This window comes from Felis catus, chromosome B1 (assembly GCF_018350175.1).
Source record: "Felis catus isolate Fca126 chromosome B1, F.catus_Fca126_mat1.0, whole genome shotgun sequence".
Taxonomy (NCBI): Eukaryota; Metazoa; Chordata; class Mammalia; order Carnivora; family Felidae; genus Felis; species Felis catus.
The window spans coordinates 115,089,010-115,116,985 of record NC_058371.1 but is presented as its reverse complement, the minus strand read 5'-3'; the positions used below and the strand labels follow the sequence as shown (position 1 = coordinate 115,116,985).

At 41.1% G+C, this 27,976-nt stretch overlaps 1 protein-coding gene across 2 annotated transcripts in view; it reads right to left on the bottom strand.

Moving 5' to 3' along the window:
• PAPSS1 (3'-phosphoadenosine 5'-phosphosulfate synthase 1) overlaps positions 1-27,976 on the bottom strand; it is a 103,923-nt gene that overhangs the window by 16,359 nt on the left and 59,588 nt on the right. For both annotated transcript variants that reach the window (XM_003985102.6, XM_023252877.2), the window contains exon 10: positions 16,674-16,942. In XM_003985102.6, coding sequence (XP_003985151.1) covers positions 16,674-16,942 — 269 coding nt within the window. The remainder of the gene's footprint in view (positions 1-16,673; positions 16,943-27,976) is intronic.

The window sequence follows — 27,976 nt, the reverse complement described above, 5'->3', positions numbered from 1 at the left end:
ACCACACAGCCATGCTGCATCCAAAACCAGCTCTGAAGCTCTGATGCATTCACAGTAGTGCTTGTTTAAAAACAAAATTAGTTTAACACCCAGAAACATGGAGCTTTAGAAGCTAAAGTAATTTTAAAAACCATTTTAGCCATGTAAGAGATCATCATTCTCACTAACATTTGAAGAAATGAGCGCCCAAAGGTTAAGTGACTTATCAAGAAAGTGCAGAGGAAACCCAGTCTAGAAATCTGTTCTCAGCTCCTGGGCACTTGAGTGGCTCAGCTGGTTGAGTGTCTGACTCCTGATTTTGGCTCAGGTCACGATCTCACAGTTGTGGACTGATCAAGACCTGCGTCGGGCTCCATGCTGGGCGTGGAGGCTGCTTGGGATTCTTTCTGCCCCCTCCCTCTGCCTGTCTCCCACGTGCACACGCACACACACATGCACACTCTCTCTCATAAACAAACAAACAAACAAATAAGAAAAAGGAAAAGAAAAAAGAAATCTGGCCTTGGCTCCCTTTCAGTGTTAGGCTCCACTACTTAATGATTTACAAAACCATTTCTGCTGTATCTGAAAATAAGATAAAAATGATGACCACCCACACATCATTGTCCTTTGATCTCTCAATACTTTGATACCAAGACATACTTTTATTGAAACAGTTTAGAAAGTGCAATAGCACAAGGACAATCCCAGACCCCGTACCTGAAATGATCACCCTGAGGAGTTCCAGCTTTTTAAGCTTACTGATATTTACCTCTGTGTTTCTAAGGTTTCATTTTTAAGTAATCTCTACACCCAACACTGGGCTCGAACTCCTAACCCCGAGATCAAGAGTTGCATGCTCCAAGCCAGCCAGGAGCCCCTACCTCTGTGTTTCTAAATGGCATGTGTATACTGCTGATCTATTTAATTTTAGATATTATATTACTTCTATGTTATTTCTATTTCCTACTGTGATGATGCTTGACTCACTCCATTGTCCTTATTCCCTACCCCATTTATCCAATAAATATGGTGATATCATCACTGTTGGTGAAATTCATTTGTAAAATGGTAATTACAACTGTATTTATCTCAGAGTTTCTAAGAAAAGTAATATGGGGAAATGTAAAAACTTAGACTAGTACCTGGTATAAAGTACACAGTAAATGTCACCCATTATCATCTTTATTTCATCCCCCTCCTTGTACAACTGTTTGTTTTTCCTATAGTAAAAACTGTCTTGATTTTTTTTCACTCACTTATTTTCCCAACTACCTGTATTTCTATGTACCTTATACTATCCTTCCTGAGCACATAGTTTAATATAACCCTCAGTATATCTTGCAGTGTGGCCATGTGGCAGAGATTTGGTCCAAAAAATAAGAGCCAGGGTACCTGGGTGGCTCAGTCGGTTAAGCGTCTGGCTCTTGATTTCAGCTCAGGTCATGATCTCACAGTTCATGAGTTCAAGACTCGGGCTCTGCGCTGAGAATGCAGAGCTTACTTGGGATTCTCTCTCCCTCTCCCTCAAAAGATATAAACTTAAAAAAAAAACAAAACAAAACAAAACAACCAAGAGACCCAGAGTGATGTGTACCACTTCCAAACAAGGACCATTCAAAAGCTGCCTGTGCACTATTCTAGTTCTCTTTCCCCATATGCTAGCTAAATAAAGAGGACCCCAAGGTCCTGTATCTCTTCTACTATTCAGCATTACTACAGTTTGCAACAAGCTATAATAGTTCTGTACGAACAAGATGACAAAACACAACGATAAAAGACTTGTGTTCCTCATAGACACCACCTCTTCCTCCAACCACCCTGATTCAGTCCTTCATGAAAATACTGCTCACTCCTCTCTGCCCCTTCACTGTAGATGCGACTAGTTCAGACTCAGAATTTTTATCAAAGGGTCAGTCAGAATCAAATCATCAATGAACCATTTTGCAACTTCAGTTAAATGGAAAATCATTTCAGCCTCATGCAAATTAGCTACTGCTTACAGAGTTAAATTAAAAGACCAATCTACATTCTCTGAATTTAGGTGAACTTACTTTGCTCATTAAATGTTTATGTCTAGATACCTGAATCATTCAGGTACCAAATGGTTTATGAACAAGGAATGTATAGCTTAATTTTAATATGTAAGGAAGCTCAGATCATTTAATCCAACCCCCTCTGCCCTTTTAAAAGGAGAGGAAACCAAACCCAGAAAAATCAGTACCTTACTGAATCACAAAGCATATTGGTGGCAGTGGCCAGTTCTAATTTTGTCTTATAAAATAACCAGAAAATTGAATTGCCTCTTCGAGTTCTTCTAGAGATTAAATGAGTAAATTAAATGTAAATACAACAAGCATGGACAGAGTCAACACTATCCTGCAAATAACCTGAATGATTTCAATTTATATTCTAGTGAATGGTTTCCCTATGAGAATACTTTTAGCATTATAACAACCAGGAATGAGCAAATCACATGTAACACTTCCAAGAATGACTGGTGTGAATCAATTTACAACCCACTGAAAAGGTACAATATTTTTCAGTCAAGAGAATCCAAGTCCGCCCACAGCCATCCTATATCCGGTTTAGGAACACAGGCTTCAGAATCAGGCTGTCCTAGATTTAAACCATAGTTTTGCCTCTTAACGATGCAATGTCCTTAGTTGATTTCCTAATAGAAGCCTCAATTTCCATTTATAAAAATGAGAGGGTCGCTGGGGGACTCAGTTAAGCGTCTGACTTGGGCTCAGGTCACCATCTCACTCATGAGTGAAAGCCCCGCGCTGGCCCCTGTGCTGACAGCTCAGAGCCTGGAGCCTGCTTCAGATTCTGTGTCTCCCTCACTCTCTCTGACCCTTTCCCATTCACGCTATCTCAAAAAAAAAAAAAAAAAAAAAAAAAAAAGTATAGGGGCACCTGGGTGGCGCAGTCGGTTAAGCGTCCGACTTCAGCCAGGTCACGATCTCGCGGTCCGGGAGTTCGAGCCCCGCGTCAGGCTCTGGGCTGATGGCTCAGAGCCTGGAGCCTGTTTCCGATTCTGTGTCTCCCTCTCTCTCTGCCCCTCCCCCGTTCATGCTCTGTCTCTCTCTGTCCCAAAAATAAATAAACGTTGAAAAAAAAATTAAAAAAAAAAAAGTATAAAAATGGGAAAGATAATGTTTAACACATAAATTGATGGGAGATTTGAAAGCACTCAAGATAGCACCTGACCCTCAACAAAGGACAATCGCAAACACCGCTGCTGCTATTACTCTGTGAAACAGTCCATGACAATCCCAGTTGCATTTAATTGCTTCCTAACCAGTTTCTAAAGAAAATTCATTTGCTCTCTGACAAAGAGGACATGCTGCCTAGAAGGTAGTCACTAAAACCCAGTGAGAGCTGCCTGGGTCTCTCTCCAGCACACCTAGGTCAAAGTGTATTATTGTGTTCTTATGCCCAGTGGCAAGCATGTTTGGAATACTGAATGCATACCGAAGAAGGAATATAAGATGAGGTCTACAGGTTTCCTACAGAGCCTTCTAAGGATCCATAAATGGCCAACCTAACAGCAAATGACTTATTTTCTGCTTTACTTGCATCCGTGTGCCAAACACAGATTGGCTTTTTTCCTGATTACAAAAGTAATTTAACACCTATGTGGCAAATAGTGCTGGTTGCCTATACAATAAGTGATTTCTCTTTGCCCTTATCTATTTCTTGATGACAAAAACCTCACTCTAGAAGATGAAAACGCCAGGCCCTTCCTTGCCATACAGCGTGGGCATCTGAGCATATAATGCAACCTCTGGGGAAGTCCGCTGGAAGACTTCTGAAAAACTTTTTCCAAATAAAATCTTCAACTCTTACCTGAAAATATCTTTACTTCATCTTTATTTTTGTTTGAATACAGAATCCTATGGATTAACAGGCTTTCTGTTTTTCTCTTAAAGATGTCACTGCATTGTTTCTACTTCGTATCGCTCCTGAGAAGTCAGACCTCCTTGCCCCCATCACTTTGCTTTTAAGGCTCCTCTTTATATCATTAATTTTCAGCAGGTTGACTGCCTGTGCCTAAGTGTGGTTTTCTTTGGATTTATCCTAAGATTTATTAGTCTTCTTGAATTTGTAGGCTGATGTTTTCCATCAATTTTGGAAAACTTTTAATCATTTTTTCAAAAACCTTTTCTGCCACGGGCACCCAGGTGGCTCAGTCGGTTAAGCATCTGGACTCTTGATCTCGGCTAGGTCTTGAACTCAGAGTGAGGTCCAGCCCAGCAGTGGGCATGAAGCCTACTTTAAACACAACAACAACAACAACAACAACAACAACAACAACACAAAAAAACCTCACATCTTTTCTGCCACATTTTTTTCTCTCTCTCCTCTTTTCAGAACTCCAATTACACATTTGTAAGATGGCTGGATACTGCCCACAAGTCACAGAGGCTCTGCTCATTTTTTTCCCCATCTAATTCCCTTTTTCTTTTCTCAGGTAACTTTGAGTGACTTCTAGCTCATTGACCTTTTATTCTGCCACCTCTAGTCTGCATTTAACTCCATACAACAAATGTTTTCATTTCATATCTACTTCAGTCTTTGAATTTCCATCTGATCCTTTTTTTTTATAGTTTTTTTTTTTTTGAGATTTCTTATCCGTTAGACCATATTTGCTTTAAGAAGTTTTAATGCTCTTAACTGCTAATTCTTACATCAGCATCATCTCAAGGTATGTTTCTAGTGACAGTTTTATTCTGAATTACAGATCACCCCTTTCTGCTTCTTCATATTTTAAACAATTTGTTACTGCAAGCTGGACTAGCACATGATTTCTTCTAAGGAGTCTGAATTGTGTGGTTTTCCTTTAAAGTGTCAATAGCTTCATTCCAGCCCACAGGTAATTTACTGGCACTTCTCATTTTTTTGAGGCTTTTTTTTAACGTTCATTTATTTTGAGAGAGTGAAAGAGAGTGCACAAGCTGGGGAGGGACAGACAGAGAGGGAGAGAGAGAATCCTCAGCAGGTCTCACTGTCAGTGCAGAGCCCAATGCAGGACTTGGATCCCATGAATTGTGAGATCATGACTGAAGCTGAAATTAAGAGTCGGATGCTTAACCAACTGAGCCACCCAGGCGCCCCTTCTGAAGTTTGTTTTTAATGTTTTTGGGCATGTCACTCTAGGTTTTTGTGCCAATTATCAATCAGTTGTCTCTCAACTCCAAATTCACCCTTCAGTACTTGTTCTGAGACAACAGATTGAACTCTTAACACTATGCTCACTGTAAAGAAGAAATGCTTAGTTTTATCAGTAGAGGGTATCAGAGACATTGTAGTAGGAAGGGGTTGTCCAAGCGGCCTGTGTATGGAGGATATGGGTGGCACTCGGGCCCATGGGCAAGCCCAAAGTACACAAGCCTTCAACGACCTCAAGCCCTAGCCTGAGCCCAATGAACACCTCATTGCTGCCCTCCTAGTGCAGACACTGGTGCATTCCAAGCCTCTCAGCAGCAGTAGCTTTCTGAGTCCTGCCATTCACCCACCCACCAGCCTGTGCTCACCCATGCCCCAGAAAGTTATTTCCTGCATCCACCTCAACACAGCTATCACACTCTGTGCACTGCTCTGGCAGCAAGAGGGCTCCCTCCCAAAGTCCTGACTCACTCAGCACTGGTCTGTCAGCCTCAGCTAGCCTGTTCATCAGAGGGTTGTTTCCTGCTTTCTGGTTTCTGTGAACCAGTTATGGTCCAGACAGTCCGCTGAATTTCTCCACCACGTGGTGGGATGAAACCATGCTTTCTCTTTACTTAATTATGGGGGCTGGGGGGCAGAGAGAGAGGGATAAAGAATCCCAAGCAGGCTCTGTGCTGTCAGCGTGGATCCCAACGTGGGGCTCAATCCCACGAACCGGGAGATCATGACCTGTGCCAAAACCACAAGTTGGACACTCAACCAACTGAGCCACCCAGGCACCCTTAAACCATGCCTTTTTCAATGAGGTCCGAAGCCCAGCTTTAGGGAGGGGGATTTCTTTTCTAAGTTTATCTCTACTTTTGTAATCTCCCTCAACCCTAGGGTACCCTTCAGAGTTCACTTTACATTTTTATAATTACTCTTCTATTGAAGTCTAGTAATTCTTTAAACTTCCCCTGTTCAAATTCTACCTAATATTGAGGTCCAACAATTATCTCACTTCACTTTCAAATAAGGTTTGAGGAAGTGTCTTATCAAAATTTTACACAGACTATGGACTAGTTAGAATCAATAACTGTAGGTAAAATAGATATTTGCTTAGAATTTCCTCCCAAAGTACATTGTGGGGGCTAAGGTTTATTCAAATCTTTAATTTCTATATTGTAATCCAAGTCAGAATTAATTAAGTTTTGCTGTTCAATAGTGTGAATAGGGAAGTAGTTCATAATTCAAATTATAATTGACTCAAATTACATTTATCTATGCAAATATTAATCCTATAATGCCTGCTCCTTGCCACCCTCATAGATTTATTAAGATATCGTGTGACTAATGAACCAAAAGATTACTGATGGACACAAACCCAAATTATACATCTCCATACACAGTATTTATATTTAGGCAGATGTGGGTGGAATCTAAGTGATCAGCAGGATGCGGTGAGCCCAGTGTCCTCGTACGCCGCCATCTTCTCTCTCTCCCATACACAATATTTATAATGTAAATACCTTAGAATTGCTCTTGTCCCATACTGCTCATCCCAATATGTCCATCTTACCCAGAAAAGTGTCACATATCCATTTATTTTTCTCTTACCCATTTTTAATTGACATCCCTTTTGACAAACATAAAGTCCATTTGTTCTCTGACTCCATTAGAAAAATAGCAGCCATCACCTATCCCCCTACTCTCAAACCTGGCAAAGATTTTGGTAAATTTTATTTTCAGGAGTTTCTGAAACAAAAAATGAACAAACTTTCCAAATTTAAAATTATATTATCGGGGTGCCTGAATGGCTCTGTCAGTTGAGCATCCAGCTTCAGCTCAGATCATCTCATGGCTCGTGGGTTTGAGCCCCACATCGGGCTCTGAGCTGACAGCTCTGCTTTGGATTCTGAGTCTCCCTCTCTCTCTCTCTGTCCCTCCCCTGCTCGCTCGCTCTTGCTCTCTCTCAAAAATAAACATTTAAAAAATAATAAAAAATAATAAAAAAATAAAATTACATTATAAAAATATATAACTAGAACTACCACCTCTTATACCACAACTCCTACCTACACCATCCTCTCCTGCCCCAGTTGAGAAATCCCACTATCCCAGAAGCCTAGCAGATTAAGTATATATGTTCAACTTTTCTTATTAAGAATATTGAGAATAATAAGTAGAACAATATATGGCCAACTTAAGTGACCTATTTCTTTATATATTTATACCGACATTTGTTTTTAGAGAAGTGTAATAAATTTTATCAAAGTCAACATCCCATATAGCAAAACTCAAATACTCAACTGGTTTATAAAAGAACACTAGGCACAGAAATGATTTTCTTACATAAATGTGCAAATTTTCTTTTCCAGACTATCAAAAACGTACTTATTTTAATAGTACACAAAAATTCTTTAGAAAGTCAAATCCATGATCTGCTTTTGTTGGGTAAAAAGACTACCTTCATTCATCTCATGAATTGCATGTTAAAATACCCCTCTCTTCTTTGTACGTTAATCACTCAAATATTAATCTATTTTCTTGAAATTCCCAAATCATAGTGGCTTGCCTCCTGATTTCTCAGCAGTAGGCATAATTTTAAACTCTTCAAGTGACTGGAAAATCTAGAGAGACAAATGAAAAAGGGGGTTCATCCTTCCCATCATTAGATTCTGGTTCTAATGGCTTTCTATCTTAATGGCGCAACTAGTACTCTAAATGCTTCTACCAATATCTATTACTCTGTATGGTATTCAGTCCTGACAAGAGTCACATTTCTGATGTACAATGCAAAAATTACAAATTCTACTTAGATGTTTCATTCTCCAACTTGTAATTATACACAACTTAGAATTACTCTCACACAATCCTCAGAGTTGAAAGGGAGTTTTGACTGTGGAATCCAAATCCTTCCTTCTGCAAATCAAGAAACTGAGATCTGACATTCAAATTACAAGTTTTTCCAAAGGTCCCCTTTTTCACAAGGAATCTCAGCTGAGTCTTCAAACTAATACAACTCAAATGTAAGAGAGGTATTTGTTCAGAACCGTAAGCAACCAAACTAATTTTATTTATAAATAATGCTGTCCTGGTTGAGCCCAGCCTTGCCGAGTGGGAAGATTGGGGAGGGGAAACTCTCCCATGGTGGGTGGGAGTAAATCCACCGTGGCCCAGATTGCCCCTCTTGCTCCTGCCTGTCAAGCCCAGGGTCTTAAAATTTGCTTTTAAAAAGAGACCAAAGAGCTTGATTTGCTTCTGCCTCTCCACTCTCTCAGCAAGTATTATTTTAAGGAACCAAAGGTGGTAAGGCACTGGAAAACATTTCATGAAGTCCTTTACCAGGGTCAGAGAAGATCAAAACAGGTACCAATTACTGAGCTCTTCCTAATATGCTAGTCACTGCACAAAGTGTTTTATAAATATTATCCCATTTTATATATACAGCACATTGATCAGTTACTATTCCTGTTTTATAAATAAGTACACTGGTAACTTAGAGAGTTTTAGTAACATGTCCAAGGCTGCAAAATGAACAACTCAGAAATCAAGTATTATTCCTGGGCATCTCCAGCCCCCAAATCCATGCATACCTATTCTTACTTAGCCCTTATACCGTGTCAGGCCCTACAGTAAGATGGAACGCCAGCAGAAAAAAATTCTAGTTAGCACTGTATTTAGGAAAGGAACAGTGTAGATTACATAATTGCAGGAAACCTCGGAAAACCAGACTAACAGACAATATTAGAACATGATGCTGCTTTAGTAAGAAACCAGAACAGATGCTGAGCAGAGAATCTATAGAAAAATCAGGAGAAAAAAGGGATTATTTTCCACCATGAAAAGCATCCTAAAACACTTATAAAATTTAATGTCTCTGAATTAAATTAGTAACTTCAGTTATCAAGAAACTATATATAAGTTAAAAATATATAAAATATCAGACTATACAGATCCTCAAAATTATTATTATTTTTTTAGGTTTATTTACTTTTGAGGGAGAGAGAGCACACACAAGCGGGGAAGGAGCAGAGGGTGGGGGGTGGGGGACAGCAGATCCAAAGCAGGCTCTGCGGTGACAACAGCAAACTGAATGTGGGACTTGAACTCATGAACCACGAGATCATGACCTGAGCCAAAAGCACATGCCCAACCAACTGAACCACCCAGATGCCCCTCAAAATTACTTTCAAAATAAAAATACATCAACAGAATCTAAATATTTTTGTGCAACAGACCCCACATCTGCTTATCCAAAAACCTGAAATCCAATTTTTCCCAGCTTTATTAAGATATAATTGACATATGACACTGTGTGAGTTTAAGGTATACAACAGGATATATGTACATTTTGTGAAATTACAATTAGGTAACACATCCCTGTGAAAAATCAAAAACCCCAAACGCCGAGCTTTTAAAACTAATTTAGTCATAAAACCCGATCAAAACTGACATGAAATTAGTTACGGGCTCTACTGATCCCACTCGGTGTGAAGAGTCATTCACTACAGAAATATTAATGTGCTTTATATCCCAGGGGAATTAGGTAATACATGACCCCAAAGATTCTGGATAAGAGACTGTAAGCCTGTGTTGCACTACTCTAAAAACATGAATAATATAAATGAGAAGACAAAATTATCAAAGACCCCAGAGAGGATCAAAGTTTATAATTAAAATTTGGGAGTCTATGGCTCCTATAATTAGGCTCAGATCTCAAGAAGTAATGTCCCTTTAGGTTGCTGGAACTCTTAGAAGTGCTTACAGGGAGAACAGATGTATATCCTAACAGACATCCTACTTACACTGCAGATCCTGGTGCGAAGCACCGACTAATTAAATAAACACACTGGCATCCAGGTGGCAATATGCTCCTACTGTCCCCCACGTAGGGCATCTGCTCATTTACACAGAAACAGTTTCTATTAAGGAGTCATTTACTCATGCATGGATACCTTCCACAGCAAAGAGAAATCGCTACCTCCAACTGTATGTTTCCTCCGAAATTCGACTGGTTAACCTCATCCAAATGTCTTAAACCAAGGATGTAGCTATAAGCTGCACACATTCACATTCCATAATACATGGGACTTTCAGCACTCTCATGCATTTATTTATCCTTCACAAAAATGGATTTAGTATTTTGTGAGATAGGACAACCACAATTTCCTACAGTCAATGGATACCTCACAAAAATGAAAATGCTCGCACATAACACCTTTTCAGCATTAGAAAAGTAACTCTCGCTCCACACGCCTCCCCCACCCACCCAATTCCTAAAATGGAATTTAGGAATCAAGCCATTAAATCTTTACAGACTGGAAAATCAGGGACATCCTGTTGATAACCAAACAGGCTTAACAGCTGCTCCTTGCTCTAAAAAGCATTTGTGCTAGGGAAACAAATCTGGTACCAATGCCTTCTAAATGACCTACAGAAAATGATTAAAGGAAGAGTCATTGTTTTTATTTTTTTATTATTATTAGTTGGCAAATAAGCATTACTGGCAGACTTTTTCCTGATGTCACTGGAAAAGCTACAAAAAAATGAGTGTTTTTTTAATTACAGAAAAATTTTTCACTTAAGGCTGTGAATAAGCCAAATAAGTCAAACACTCAAGGGCGGGGCGGGGGTGGGGGGTGCACTTGAGATAAAGAAATAGTTTTCTTAAGTCACCCAATCTAACAGTTTACACCCTGCCAGGTCGTAAACAGTAAAACATTTAAGGGGTTTAAAATACAAAGGTGTTTACTAGAACTTCTAGTTTGTTCTTTAAGAGTTCAGAAGTTAAAAACTGCCCCTTGCTCAGGTACCAGATCAGTGCTTCCTGACAAGAGCCACACCCCTTAGCTTATAACTAATACTCCAGATAGAGATCTACAAGGCAGACCCAACTTTAAGGTGCTTTTATACTCTTCTAGAAAACGTGAGACCTCTGTGCAGGCACCTGACTTCTTTGCCCTCCCACCCACTGGCAAAGCACAGGCCCCTTAGGGACTTCCGGGCAGCAAGGATCTCTGGAGAAGAGAACAGCAGGCCATGGAATCAGGCCACAGTTTCAGCACCACTCTGCAGTCATGCTGGTGAAAGATCTGACTCGCTTTTTGACCTAACTCTAGACAGGCTCCTCTAAGCCCTCAGTGTCCTTCCATGTACAGCTCATGTGACCCAGCTTTAGCAAAACTCTTGCCAAGTCAGGTTAGCCAAAACTCTCCATCCTCGACATGTGATAAAATTCTTCTTCCTCACCTGCACCCCCCAACCAAGTGATACTGGATCAGGTGGCCTACTTTCAGCAAGAATCCTGCGACGTCTGCTTAACTGGAATCATCCCTTGCTCATAACTTCTGATGTTTCCTCTTGGTAATTTTCTATCCACTGACCAGCCCCCTCCCAACCACCTCCCCACCCTTTCCCCACTACCACCCACTCTGCCCTTTGGCTGTCAATCCCCACTTTAGCAGTATTCAGAAGTGAGCACAGTTTTATACGGGACTCTTTTCCCTATCGCAATAGTTCCTGAATAAAATCTGCTTTTACCACTTTACTGTCCCACTCTTGATGTTCTCTGATGGACCACCATTGCTACTTGGCCTCTCTGAGCTTCAGTAACCTCATCTGTAAAATGAGAACAAAACTGTCTCATTGAGTCGTTGTGGGGATGAGGTTATACAATGTAGGCAAAGAATCTATTCAGTGTGACAGACACACACCCAGGCACTCAAAAAGTGGTTATTTTCATTGTCTTTTTATTATTTATTTTCATGTTCTTTATATATTATCTCAAACACCAAAGGACATTCTAAACCAAAGGACATGAAGTCTGTTCCAGAGGAGGTCACCCCTCCAAAGCTGAAATTCTAGGACTTCACACAGATTGACAAGTGCCCTGAGGTATAGGCAGCTCCCATGATGTGGGGACAGAATCCTAGGGGTGTTGAGAACTTGTAGCAAAGCAGTTTGTTATTGTCTTCAGTAAAGACAGTTGATATTATCATGTGCTGTCACCAACCAGGCAATGTATTAAAGGATTTACATTATCCTATCCACTCCTAACAACAACAACAACAAAAAGATAGGCAGATATTACTAATACCATGAGGCAGGTATCATAAGAATACAAAGAGCAAGAATACAGATGGACAAAAATATCTCACAACCCACAATTCTAGGCTGTGATGAACAAAAAATAAGTTTGAAAGCCACTGTGTACAAGTTCCTCTTCCAATGAACACCAGACAGGGCCATCTGACCTCACTGTTTTGGGACTCTTATAGGATGATTTAAGAATTTATTTCCAAACTCTTTTTCAAAACATATGTGGCCACTTATTTCAAAACATGTTTTGGGGTGCCTATGTGGCTCAGTCAGTTAAGCATCCGATTCTTGGTTTCAGCTCAAGTCATAATCTCATGGTTCATGAGCTCGAGTCCTCCACGGAACCTGCTTGGGATTTCCTCTCTTTCTTAAAGTAAATATTTAAAAATATATATTTTAACAATATACCACAAAATTTAAAAAAAAAAATTTGTGGAAGTTATAGTACATGGCCCTGGACCCAGACTATCTATAGATTACTCTGTGATCTAGAAAAGTTTATTAACAGCTCTACCTCAGTTTCCTCATCTGTAAACTGAGAATAATCATACCTACCCTCTTAGTGTTACTAGAAAGAATAAGTTAGCTACTACACATAAAATCCCTGAAATGTTGCCAGGCAAATACAGTAAAAACTCAATGAAAATGAGCTATTATTATATTCCATTTCTCAATCATTATATATAAATACAACTCATTTCCCACTTCTCCATTTCCTCTCCAGTAAAACTGGCTCAATGAAAACATTTTTGAGGTTGGCTAAGAAATAGTAAAGTATTATAAAATGTGAGGCTAAATAGGCTAAAGGAACAAACTGGCTAAAATGGAAGAGAAGAGATAATCATGAATAGTGAGGACATAACTTATTTTCTCACTTGGGAGAGTAGAATGGTACAACCACAAGGGAAAACTGATGGACAGCATGTGCTGAAGCTGAACAAATGCATACCCTATGACCCACCAATGCTAGCCCTAGGAATATACCAACACAAATGTCCATGAAAAGACATGCACTTAAAATCCTCCTACTAGCACTATTTTTTTTTTTATGTTTGGTTATTTTTGAGAGAGAGCCAGGGGAAGGGGCAGAAAGAGAGGAGGACAGAGAATCTCAAGCAGGCTCCACACCATCAGGGCTCGAACTCACAATCTGTGAGATCATGACCTGAGCCAAAATCAAGAGTTGGATGCTTAATCAACTGAGCCACCTCCAGGATTATTCTTTTTTTTTTTTTTTATGAAATTTATTGTCAAATTGGTTTCCATACAACACCCAATTATTTTTCCAGCATTATTCTTAATAGCAAAGCACTGGCGACTGCCCAAATGCCCACCAACAGAATTGGGTGCAGTCACACACAAGTACGGTAGTACTTAGTGACTATACTAAGAATAACCACACACGATGTGAGTTTCAGAAACACAATGTAAAGTGAAAGAAACCAGACACAAAAAAAGTATATACTGCATGACTTCAGTTATAAAAAGGCTGGACTGGATGTTGTGATGCAACACTTGGGTCCCCCCAGGAAAAGAGGACTCTTCCCTAGCTTCTGGGAGAGGGGCCAACACACACCCAGCAGCTGTCAGCCTTCTTCAGAAACTGCCTCTGCAGAAAAGAGCAACAGTGGCCAAGGGCATGCCCCTTCCCTGGGCAGCCAATCACTGGTCAACACAGGGGTGTCAGTGACTATTTCTTCTGCAACATGGAACATCTCTGAGGGCCTTTCCATGACTCCATAGGGTCAAATCAGGCTTCCGCTAAGACTGAATCACAGCTCAACTTTTCCCTCTACCCAACCCCACTCCCTTCCTCTCTCTCCTCTTCCATGAGCATTGATCCCAAGGGCTCTCCCTAATAAATTTCCTGAACTCTAACCTTGCTCTCAGAGTCTGCTTCCAGGGTATCCACACTTTGGCACAAGCAAATTGGACCCACGATGTAAGAAGTGAGGATAGCAATGACCACCTGGGGGAAAACAGAGAGGGAACAGAAGGACAGGAAGGACAGCATCTAGGGTGCAGATTAATAGTCTTTGTTTTTTAAAGTCTGGATGCTGGCCGTATAGCTATTCAAATGGGAGAAATTCATTGAACCATACATCTGTAAAACGTGTGCTGCTTCCTACGTATGCTACACTTAAATATGAGGTTCAAATAAAATAAGACAAACTAGAAAACGACCTGGAACAGACCCTTTAAAGAACATTTAGTCCAACCTCCCTGTGCACCAGTTAAATAATCATTTATTGTGCATTTAAATGCAACCCAGAGAAGTCCAAAGAAGCCTAACCTGAGATTACAAACCAACGAGTGGCAAACCACAACCATGCCTGGACCCCCCAAGAGCAGGCTTGTGGTGTCTTCACCAGACAAAGCCCCGACGGGTAGCCACAGGAGTCAAATCTGAGGCCAAGGAAGGGCCTGCTGCAGCCAGCTCACCAACAAGTCAGCTATGCTTGCCAAGAACTCAACCCTTAGATAAGCCAAAATGCTAGCTTGCACCCCAAATGTACCTTTACATACCTTCACCTTTGAATCTTCCATAAGAAACAGCCCAGGTTCTGAAATCAGAAGATGTAAAAACCTTTCCGATGTAGACAAAACAGCATGCTTCCATCCTCTGTTGTGTTCTCTCAAGAAAGCATAATCTGTTTTTACCACAGCTGACTGTTTTTACTACTTATCCTCTCAGCCTCCCCTTTTTAAAAGCAATTTTTGGTTTATTTAAAATGTCATCTCTCTTCCCCTTTTACGTAAGGACAAAGAAACGAAACACAAAGAGGACAAAATATATCCTGAATTGGGATGGTAAAGCCCTTCCCTTTCCTAGGTAGCCTATTCCTGACGCTGGTCGCTTGGGTCACTCCCATGTTCAAAACCACTCATCCAAACTCCGCAGAATTTCAGACCAAATGACTCCTTTAAAATGATGATGAAGACAGCACCAAAGGAAAGGGTGTGGAACTACTGGAACAAAATTCGTTACTTTTTCTCAAAAACAATTTAATCACTCTTTGAGATATAAGAACTAAAGGTCGCAGTGGTCTCTAGGAAACTTAAAGGGTGATCACTGCTCCATTTTCATGAACGTTTGATACCAACAAAGAGAGAAGAATATGAGGAGTTTTATCTACTGAAGTTCCAATGCATTATTTACATTGGATCTAAGAAGAGAATCAAATACATTTTAATCTTTCAGCTTTTTTGTTATGATTGTTTTATCTTTGTCGGTTTTTCTTGGATAAAGAGTAAGAGTGTACAACCCCACAACTAAGCTCCAATGAAAATTTTTAGGCTTAAGCCTAAACAGCCAAACACGCTTGGATTTCCCAAACGTTTTTGGAGGAAGACATCACAGAATATACACAAATTATTTAGATCTTTTTTAAAAGGGTTTGCCTCCCAAGTAAATATAAATAAATTGATCTCCTTTCAAGGGCTGAAAAACAGTGCAACAATGTGCACTTCATCTTGAAAATTCAACAAGAAGCTAGCTAGGAATTTGCCACATACTGTTTCTTAGGTCATTCATTGATTTTTTCATCCATTCAACAAAATTTTTTTTGAATGCCTATTCTGCCTTGAAGCAAAAACCTGATTAAGTGCTCTTCTATATGTATGCTCATAAAAAGATCTCAAAACATTCTTTTTGCCCACTAAAGAGAACTCCAGAACCCTCCTCCCACCAAATATCAAGGAGTAATTTTGGGGCGCCTGGATAGCTCAGTCAGTTAAGTGTCTGACTCTTGCTTTGGCTCAGGTCATGATCTCACAGTTTAGGAGCTCAAGCCCTGCATCAGGCTCTGCGCTGTCAGTGCAAAGCCTGGTTTGGATTCTGTCTCTCCCTCTCTCTCTGCTCCTCCCTGGCTCATGCTCTCGCTCTCTCTCAAAATAAATAAATAAACTTAAAATAATTTTTTTTTAAAAGTAATTTACTTCCTGACTCTATTCTGTTCCAGTCTTTTATAAACAGATGAAGAATGTTTTCTGAGAATTTTTTAAAAGGTACCATGCTTACCTTACCTTCCCACTAAAATACCTGTGGCCCTTCCAAAATTTAGAAGCTACAAAAATCAGACCAAATCTGTTTCCAGGGAAGAATGACAGTACTTTGTTAAAGGACTAAGATGGGTATTATCAGAGCTAGCCAACAGTTTTAAGGGGTACCTCTGTCACACCTTCCCAAGCTCACTGAGCCATCTGTCTGCAGGGAATGTTCCCTCCTTCACAAAACTGGGACCAAAAGCCAAGTCTCTGTCTTCTTGTTCACAAAAAGTCTGCTTTTCTGGGGCCACCTCTAAAGAACATTCCCAACAGAGCATGAGAGTACTCCAGGCAATGACTGGAGCAGACCAACAGATCAAAGAAATATCCACTCTAGCTGTATTAGTAAATGTGATTTCAACTGTGCTGCAGTTCAAATCTTAAAAGCAGTCTACCTCAGTTGGCCCAGCATACATCATGGGAGATGGGAAGATGGCCACCACTGTTGTTTCTGGATTCAGGACTCCTTCTTCCAGTACTGCAGCATGCTGCTTCATACGCCACATCAAAGGGACATCATCATCCTTGGTCCAACCCCCAAGAGGGTGAAGGAGAAGGACAGGGCGCCGGTAGCCCCTCTCTAGAAGTTGTTTATGGGTATCCTGCATTAACAGAGCATGTCCATTGTGCACTGGGTTGCGTAATTGAAATGCAAAGACAGCATCTGAAAAGAGAATTTCCAGAGTCAAGAATAGTACTTTTCTAACAGATTACCTTCCAAAGGATAAGCAATTCTTCCTAAAGCTTGATGCTTAGGATTAAACAAACATACATGCCCACAATCAGAGACTGGTGAAAAACATATACTGCTTTGACCTTTTACTCCAAGGCAACTTGACCTCTACTTCTGCTATGTTTTTACTTTACAAATTTTACATGTCTGAGGATGTGTAATAGAATGGTCATGGATTTACAACAATTGCTTTCTGCATTCATGGGAAACGAGAATAATCACCAGACTTTCTGGTCCCAACATCCTGGTTCAGCTGCTCACAAGGGATATAATTTCTTGGCCTGTGCCTTAATTATCCACCAGGTCAATCCCTCCATAGTACCTAAGACACTGCATTATTAAAAGGAGACAGGAAGGTAGAAAAATTTATAGTTTAAAAAGTTACTTACTATCCAAATGTGCTCATATACACTGATTACCTTTGCTTGACTAGAACCCTATGTTGTTTTGTGATGCCAGGTCTAGATTTTGTATTACAGTTTTTAGCAACAACACTATCCCTCACAAGAGCCATTGCTATTACCCAAGCAATGAAAACTCCTAGACTAATTCTGCTTACAACCCTGGCTTTACTCCCACATGGAGCTTGCTAACAGGCTATGTTCTTAGAAAGCATGGTTCTTTGGAGTCATAGAGAAATTTCACAGAACAGAGTGGTGAACGAGTTAGAAGAGCTGTGTGTTTTACTGCCCTCACAACATGTGGTAGAGCATCAAGCCATGTTGGTCGAAGCCTGACTCAGAAGAGTATCTTCCCCTCTTCTAACAACTGTAAGCCAAATCATACAATGTCTTCCCCAATCTGTTCTGAATTCTGTCTTCTATCATGATGACAAAAGGCCACAGGAGGAAATTTGTGGCACCTTACTTGACCAGCAGTTTGGGTTTTTTTGAGCGTGGGGGGGGGGGGGGGGGGTGCACACATCCTGTGATATTCCAAGATTTACAGCATTATTGTTATGCTTTGAAGTTGTCAGGTTACCTTTTATACATGAACAAGGCTGGTTTTCACCCATGAAATAGCTGATACAAGGTACAAAGAATAAGAAAGTCTTGATACAAATATATGAGCATTTAAAACTATTCTGCCTTAAGGAGATGGGAAGAGGGTACACACCTAAAAGATTTTCTATCCTGAATTCACTTCAAATTTTGTTTTATATATGGATATAAAAAGATCCCTTTGACAAACATCCCTTTGACCATTAAGTAAAACTCCAGAATTCCTCCTACTCTGGGAGCAAGAAGCAATTTTACCTCCTGACTCTATTGCATATACTCTAGTCCCTCATAAAAGGACAAACAAAGAATGTATATATTTCCCCACTTAGGAGATTACTGCCTGACCTTACCCACTCTGATTCCGGCCTAAGTCTGGTCACTCACCTCTCTCCTCTCTTCCCTTCACTTTATGCTGCCCATTCTTTATAAACAGCCTGATCTCAACAAACACACTTAGTAAGCATCAGTGAATCCTCCTCCTGGGCCAATGGGAGTCACTGCACTGATAGGGAGCGGGGGGAGACTCCAGACTCACACCTCAGGGAGTGGGGAGGACTCTGGGCCAGCACAAGCCTGCAGCACCATGGCCCAGGAGACCACCTGTTTGGGAGACTGCTTACATACAGCAAGGGAGAGCAAATATGTAAATATAGTAAGGATAATGGGAGCCAGGATTCTCAACTGTAGGAGATGGTGGCGCCTGGGTGGCTCAGTTGGTTGAGAGTCTGACTTTGGCTCAGATCATGATCTCACGGTTTGTGGGTTCAAGCCTGCATCAGGCTCACTGCCTGATGGCTTGTCAGCCCAGAGCCTGCTTCGGAACCTCTGTCTCCCTCCCTCTCTCTGCCCCTCCCCGACTATTAAATTAAAAACATTAAAACAAAAAACTGTCAGAGATGGAAGGCATAAATACAGAAAGGAGAAAGACTAGAATGGACTATGTGGTACTGAATTAGGACTGAAAGTATCGGCATGAGTTCATGGTCTTCACCTATAAATGTGTGGGGTTATTTGTGTGTGTGTGCATATACATACACACACCTCTTAGTTCTGTCCACTGAAAGGTCCTGCAAGCAACCACTACCCAAGGACAATGAGCAAAACAAAAGCACAAATTTTCTACTCTAAATACCACTGGCAAAATGGCTGATTCTAGGGCTAGGGCAAGGCAAGTACAACATGAGCTAGAACATCTTATGTGTCATAAAGAAAGGAAGTGCTCAGAAAATGAGTGGGTCAACCAGTATGACCCAATGACTAACCCCAATGGCCAACCCAGGACAAGTTAAACACCAACGTAAATAATAATGCTAATGATAGTAATGAATTGTAACCTACTGAGTAAAACAGGAATATGTGAGTCCATAAAGAATAAAAATCAACAAGGGGCACCGGGTGGCTCAGTCAGTTAAGCATCCAACTTCGACTCAGGTCATGATCTCGCGGTCTGTGAGTTCGAGCCCTGAATCAGGCTCTGTGCTGACAACTGAGAGCCTGGAGCCTGCTTCAGATTCTGTGTCTCCCTCTCTCTCTACCGCTCCCCCGCTCATCCTCCCTCTCTCAAAAATAAATAAACATTAAAAAAAATTTAAGAATAAAATAAATGAATAAAACAATGGGAGAGAATGGAATACTCTACCTTATGGCAGAAGGTCAACAAACAAATGTAAGAAGAATGACAATTAGAAAACTCACCGCTTGGCAGTATCTGGTTTTTGTTTGTTTGTTTTGTTACTTTCTATAATTTATTTATTTTTTATAATTTACATCCAAATTAGTTAGCACGTGGTGCAACAATGATTTCAGGAGTAGATTCCTTAAGCCCCTTACCCATTTAGCCCATCCTCCCCGCCCCCCCCACAGCTCCTCCAGCAACCCTCTGTTTATTCTCTGTATTTAAGAGTCTCTTAATGTTTTATGCCCCTCCATACTTTTATATTATTTTTGCTTCCCTTAAAACTAGTGGGTAAAAGTTTGATAACAGGATATTTATAGTTTCAAAATCTCTCTCCAAAAATACTTCTTAGTAAGTACAAAATTTGTTAACTTTACAGCAGGAAAACCTGGCAAACACAATCTTAAACAAGAGAGAAATGTAAATTTTTTTAAAAAGTTAATCTTAAAAAAAAAAAGTTTAGGACAAATCAAAATTGTGAGCCACCAAATATGATGCACTGAGAACTCACAAATGCTTCCAGTAGGATCTCTGACAAAATTGTATAACCTGAATCTAATTGTGAGGAAACAGCAGATAAATCCAAATGACAGACATTCCACAAAATAAATGATAGGTGCTCTTAAAAAATGTCAAGGTCATAAAAGACACAATTCCAGACTGAAGTAGACTAAAGAGACATGACTGAGTCCTGAACCAGAAAGGAAAGGTGGCAAAGAAAAAACATGATTGCTGTTGTTGGTTTTGCTTTAAAGCACCTTCTTAAGACAATGGCAGCATTTGAACAGAGTATATGGGCTTGACAGTGTTACATCAATATTCTTTGCCAGAGTTTGACAAGCATGCTATGGTTAGGCAGGAGATTGGAATTTTTAGGAAAGGCATGTAGACATACTAAGGTATAATGAGGCATCCCCTCATGTCTAGAACTTTCAGACAGAGTGAGAACAAAGCAAATAAAGTATAATGTTAGTAGCTGTGGATTCTGGCTGAATGTACAGGAATTTCTGATACTATTTTTGTAATTTTTCTATACATCTAAAATTATTTCAAAACAAAAAGTTAAAAAACATAAAAAATTATGACGAGATATATGAAGCAAATACAATGTGTGGACCTTATTTACATTCCGATTCAAACAAACTATTAAAAAAAGTGACTACAAGGAGGGGCACTGGGTGGCTCCATCAGTTAAACACTAGACTCTTTTTGGGGGGGGATTTTATTTATTTTGAGAGAGACAGATACAATGCAAGTAGGGGAGGAGCAGGGAGAGGCAGAAAGAGCGAATCCCAAGCAGGTCCTGACCTGGGGCTCAAACTCACGAAACTGTGAGACCATGACCTGAGCCAAAACCAAGAGTAAGACGCTTAACTGACTCAGCCACCCAGGCGCTCTAAACATCTGACTCTGGATTTTGGCTCAGGTCATGATCTCACAGTTTGTGAGATCAAGCCCCATGTTGGGCACAGTGCATAGCCCCAGAGCCTGCTTGGGATTCTCTCTGCCCCTCCCCCACCTGCACACACACACACTCTTTGTCTCCCAAAATAAATGAACTTTAAAAAAAATTTCAAATTTGGGGTGCCTGAGTGGCTCAGTCGGTTGAGCGTCCAACTTCAGCTCAGGTCATGATCTCACAGCATGAGTTCTAGTCCCACATCGGGCTCTGTGCTGACAGCTCAGAGCCTGAAGCCTGCTTCAGATTCTGTCTCCGTCTCTCTCTGCCCCTCCCCCGCTTGCGCTTGCTCTCTCTAATATAAATAAACATTAAAAAAAAAAAAAAAACCTTTGGGGGCACCTGGGTGGCTCAATCGGTTAAGTGTCTGACTTCAGCTCAGGTCATGATCTCATGGTTTGTGAGTTCGAGTCGTGCGTCAGACTTTGTGCTGTCAGTTCAGAGCCTGGAGCCTGCTTCAGATTCTGTGTCTCCCTGTGTCTCTGCCCCTCCCCTGTTCACACTGTCTCTGTCTCTCAAAAAATGAATAAACGTTAAAAAAATTTTTTTTAATTAAAAAAAAAACCTTTTAATTAAAAATTTAAATAAATAAATAAATAAATAAATAAATAAATAAATAAATAATCCTGGCAAGAAACTAAACCCACTGTTCTACTGGTGGCTCAAGGTCCACACCAACATAAACTCACACTGTCAGATGGTATTTGCAAGATGAGGGTGCGTTAGCACTGTGCTCATTAGCTTCTATCCTCCTTAATCAGGAACAGGCATCTATCTTTGAATAGGGCCCCTGGGTGATATATCTCAGGTACGACCACTACATGCCTAGACTTCAATCAGATCAAATCTGATTTTGTAAAATCACCATTTGGCAGGATTATTTATAGGACAGGATGTGCAAAAGGAAACATATAGAATAAACGGTCTCAAAGACACATATTTCACAGATCCTTGTAATTTATTATCTATGCAGGCTTTCTTTCCAAAAAGAATTAATCTAGCTCCCCACTGAACATTTAACAGATAAAGTTAAGACAGATGACTCAGTAAAAATGCGTTAGCAGCATATGAAGGACTTTACTGCCAACATTTCTTCCAGGTAGAATTATTTCCTTACTATCCACTCCTCAGAAATCTATCTGCCCATTTTTTCTTGCCAATATTACCAGGTCTTTCCTAAACTTCTAGTCAATCTCTTGTAACTATTTATCAATGAATTACACAAATGGCTTTAGCTGTTAGTCGCAGGCTGTATTTTCATCCCTACCATCTGGTTTGTCCACTAGAGAACTTACCTGGATGAACAATATAATAGGAATACCTGATCCATTGGAAGCTGACACCCCAGGATATTGTCCCAACTAACACAACCCCAATGCATCACTATTAAATTTTCCTCCATCAATTTTCCATCAAGGATGGAAAAAAAAATTATGAGCCACTATGGACCTGGGGCCACTAATACTTATAGCAACTGTCATTATTGCCTCACATCCTCATCCTCATTTTCTAAAGGACAATGATTTTCCTACCTGTCACACACAATGAGTGTCAAATATTTGCCTTTCTACTTGTAATTCTTTATGGCTTAGTTTAAGACTGTTTTAACTGTGTTTGAAAATGGGAGATGATCTACCAGATGACTAAAATTTAATATTTATACTTCTGATTTCCATCTCTTTCTAGACCTCTGTCTCCATGTTCCTGGAAAAAGACCAGGAATTCTATAATCTTGACTTCTAGAAAGTACACTGTGAAGCTGCTGACACCACGCATAAAAGCAAACTTTTTCTGTAAAAAGCCAGAGTGAATCGTTTAGGCTTCACAGGCCATGGGGGATTCTGCTGTAACTATGCCAACCCTGCCAAAGTGGTGCAAAAACAGCCACAGACAATGGATTACCAGTGAGTATGGCTGTTTTCCAATAAAACTTTATTTACAAAAACTGGCAGCAGGCCAGATTTGGCCCGCAGACTGCTGTTGACTGACCTCCGCTAGACAAACGCAATGTGGCTGAGAAGTCTACAGAGCACCACAACCAAGCTGACTGGTGTGAGCCAGAGTGTTAAGAGAGGAAAGCAGAGACGTGTCTGGGGAACAGAGAAGCATTCACTTTGCCAAAGGTGGATATAAAACCTGGCACAAGATTATTACGTAGAATTTCGAATGCCAGGTTAGGAAGGATGCAGCGTACTCAACAGGGGCTGTGACTCAATCAGTCATGTTTTATAGAAAATGGGTCTCCACAGGACTGTGCGGGATTGACGTCGGAGAAGGTACAGCAAGAAGAGAGACCACAAAATTAGAAGACTGCTGCTGAGGAGCATGTTCCCACACTTCCATGTAAAATAAAACTTCCACCAACTCTTCCTCACGCTTCATTTACTCCTCCCCCAGGATTCTGACAGGCTCGTCTGACAGACACAACCTACGCGCTGGGGAATGGAGTCACACTGTGGCAACAGTGAAGGCAGGCGAACCCCTTCCCTCAGACCTCTCCCCATCCCGCGCCCCCCCATGCCTGAGGTCACCGAGCGCTCCATGTCGGTGGCTCCTGAATCTGCATCCTCTGACTACAACTCTCCCCTGAGCTCCAGACGGTCTCCCCGGCTGCCTCCTAGCACTCCACAGGCACCGAAGTCTCCACTCCTGCCGACCTCCCTGCAGGCTCTGTTCCCGCCCTCCTACACCACGTGCAGCCAATCAGTGAATCACGCTGTCCCCAGATCTCAGCTCCACTGGCTCCATTACAGCTGCACACATCAGCCTTCACTGCCCCTTCACCAGACGCGCCTACGAACTGGTCCCCCTCCCCCATCCAGACTCCGTGCACCTGCCAGGGCAGCGAGAGGCAGGGAAGAAACCAGTTTGGGGACAGGACAGAAATTCTGTTTTAGATATGCCTTCCTGAGGTAACAATGGTGAAACTGGTCCTACCCCCAGGAGCTTACAATCTAATCAGAGGAGGAGAAGCAAACATTCACTAATCAGAGGAGAAGTGTATGATAAAAGGAATACAGGTCCTTCAACTCCAAAAGGACATGACTATATCTTTGTCTTCAGAAGATACGCCTGGTGACAGTGTGAAAGATCAAGCGATGGAAGAAAAGAATGGGACCGCATTCATTTACTTAACCAATTCTTTCTCGTTGTTACTTAGTGAATACGAAACTCCTGCCAAATCCAATAGGCACTTTCTTGCTTTAAAGGGTCCTGATCTGGGGTGCCTAGGTGGCTCAGTGGGTTCGGCTCAGGTCATGCTCTCACATTCATGAGTTTGAGCCCCGTGTCAGGCTCTGTGCTGACATCTCAGAGCCCGGAGCCTGCTTCAGAGTGTGTGTGTGTGTGGGTGTGTGTGTGTGTGTGTATCTCTCTCTCTCTCTCTCTCTCTGCCCCTCCCTTGCTCATGGTCTGTCTGTCTCTCTCTCAAAAATAAACATTAAATTTTTTTAATAAATAAATAAAGTGTCCCAACCTCTCCACTGCTTCTGACAAAAAACACCGACCCCACGGCCTTCACAGTCTCAGGGCCTGCCAACCATGGCACCAACCTTTTCTACTTCATCTTCCCCTTGACCCTTTTAAGTAAAAACCATGAAACACTAAGGACATTTGGGGGGGATAACTGCCTACAAATGCACTATCCTAACGTAGCTGTTTTTGGTTGTTTTGCACAATCCCCTAGTTTTCTCTCTATACATACGTTTTTTGGTTTTTTTTTTTTTACAAAGTTGTAATCAGATGTGTATGTTTCTTATTCTGTGTGGCCATTTCGGGATGATCACTTGTTTCTGACATCCTGTAGTCTTCTCAGAGCAATAGGTTCATTGCTGTGTCCTATGAAGTGCTTTCTTTGCATATTCATTCGGGAAACTCACCCCTTCGCCTGGATTCAATTACTGTGTGCACACAGATGGCTTCTGTTAGCTGCATCTCTAATTCTGACCATCCAATTCATCAGTTATAGAGACTTATTACTGAAAGCATTTCAATACATAATGTTCACTGCTGTCCCCTCTCCTGTCAATCCTTCCACCTTCACTATTACTCAAGCCAAACACAGGTCTGGCCCCCAAAACCTATTCCTTCTTATTTGATGTCTACATAAAGGGACAACCCAGTAAAGCAAGTTCTCTCCCCTTCCCTCTAGTCCAGGAGCCAACACACTAGGAAACAAGTACAGTCTGATCCCTTTCCTTCCAGCAGGTGGGAGGGGAGGAACACAGGAAAAGGTTCTCCTCAGCACGTGCTGACTTGTGACAGGGAAAGGAAATGGCAACCACTAGCTCCTCCTGGTGGTGGGAAGAGCATGAGCACTGACCCCCGGATTCATGTAGGAGGACGCCGGGTTGCAAATGCCACTGGGCGCAAAGAACCTGGCCCCGACCCTGCTCTGTGGCTTATTAGCCCAGTGCCCACAGACAACTTCAGTTCTGGCAGCAAGGCTGTTCCGAGCAACAGATGAGGTGAGGAGCGTGAAGTGCTCCTGACTCCCAGTCACCCTTCCCCCAGATCTCTCCAAACAGTGTTCGCTGCCCAGCCCACAGTCAGAGCCTTGGTATGCATCCCAACCACTAAACCCAGAATTACAACATCTTCCTGCTTCCCTCCTTTCAACTTCTTCTCTGTAAAACTGTCCTACATGCAGCACTAATTAATAAGTCTCTCCCAGTCCCACTCAAGCTTTATTATCAGCCACTTTACCCCAAAGCTCTAATAATAGGCATTTCTGATTTTCCCTAAGTCAATACAGCAGCTAAACAAGAGTACAGACAGTAGTTCTAGAGTTATTAGGGAAGGTTGTGTGTTTAATGTTTGTTTTTGTGGGAGCTTTTTTGAAGAGAGTTGCAAGTAAGAAAGAGTTTGGTTTTTCTTCCTTCCTCTGGACCATCATAAATTACTGATCTTTCTTTCACTTAAACTGCTTAGAAGGGGGAAAAAGAATCAATAAGACAGGGCACTTGAGTAAACATGAACATATTAGTTAGCATTTTTCACACAGTGATACTCTTATACCCCAAAGTATGGCAGCAATAAATTATTTTCCATTCTCAAGCCTAGAAATGCTTTCAAATTATAGTAAAAAAAAAAAAAAAATTGAATGTATTGCCAATTGGGCTCTGTCCTACTTGTTCTCCATTCTCCTTCCTGCCTAGTCTGTTGTGTGTCTGTGTGTGTATCTGTGTGCCAGGCCATGGGGGCTGTACTCCTGCCTCCGTGGTGTGGGAGACATTAACAGACAACCAGAGAACAGAGAAAGTTTGTGGGGGGCTCCTGCCCCAGCACCATTCTGCCTCAGCACTGTGATTCTGGCCTCCGTCCCCCTACAACCGGGGGGTGAGTAAGGGGATTCTGGCAACAGCCCCTCCTCACAGCTCAGTTCCTTTCACCCAGCTTCAGAAATACAGTCTCCTAGCATCCTCAGGAGGGGTAACACTACACAAAGCTGCTAATCACTGGAGGCCTCAAGATTCCTCCTGGGTTCCCTTAACCCTGACCACCCTTCTTCAAATACTTCGTTAAATTATGTTGACAGCCTCATCTGAGTGTGCCTTGACCTGACTGACAGAGGCTCCCTGCACCCAACTTCAAATCACGGTATCTCCAGTTCGCTGTCATTTATGGTCCAGAAAGTCTAGTGCCTTCACAGGCAAACTATCTGCTTCTGCCTCAGCCTTCTCATGTATTGTTCCCAATTTTGCGTAAAATATCCACCTGCCGTCTCCATCCATTCTAGTTTGTATTTCAACAACTCTACAAAGCTTTCCCAGATTTCTTCAAGACTGTGATACTATACTAGCCTGGAAGCAGTTATGTCAACTTTTTCTTATTGGTAATCCAATAAGAGAACAATATTCTGTGTGTAATAAATACTAACTGGCTCTCACTTAGGTTAAGTGAAATCCATTCTTCCTTTCCAAGACAGTGATCAACCATCAGTGACTCAAAGAACCTGCCCTCTGGGACTGTGTCACCTTGCAATCACTGATGTGGTTATTAAAGACTTCTCAATCCTTCCAAGCTACAGAACAGTCTCAAAGAAGCAGAAGTGATCATAATAATGAGCACAAGACAACACCCCACCATCAGGTAATCAAAATTCTTCTTGTAAGATGCAGGAAGGAGAAAGAGGGAGAGGTAGGAAAACAAACCCCAAATAGAAGAAAAAATAAAGATTGCGTTTTTCTCTCCTTGAACTATGTAGGAGATACAGGCACATCAGCAGAGGACTTGTTAATGGCCTCCTAAAAGAGGGAACAAGAATTACAAAAGAAACTCTTCGTCTGTTGCTTGTCTTAGTCTAAAATGGAAAAGTAAACAAAATAATACTCCACAATCTTTGTCGTCTGATGTAAGGATAATTGGCTCTCAGCTACTTTAAACAAAGTTGCAATCACTCATTATGCAACAAATTCTCTAAATGACCTAAAATGTTTGGCTCAAAAAGAAGAGCATAAAACAGATGTAATATTAAAGACTCCAATTATGAATAATTTCTTGATAAGACCCCTCATCAGTGCCAACAATTAATTTACTAACATGAATTACAGTTATGAATTCAAATTTTGGCAAAAAATTAAAGTAAATATGGTGTGGTCTCAGCACGCTTTCCATTAAACATGTTCTTGTTTACCAGGAAAAAAAGCAAAGACCTATATGTCTTAAACCATCAGATGATTATGGCTGCATATGAAATAAGATCCAATTCGAAGTGTCTTAAATAATTCACGCATTCAGTCTTTGAATAAGAAATCTGGATATAAAGGACTCCAGCACTAGACCAGAAACTCAGTGTAAGGTTCTCATGGATTCTCACAGATACAAAATAG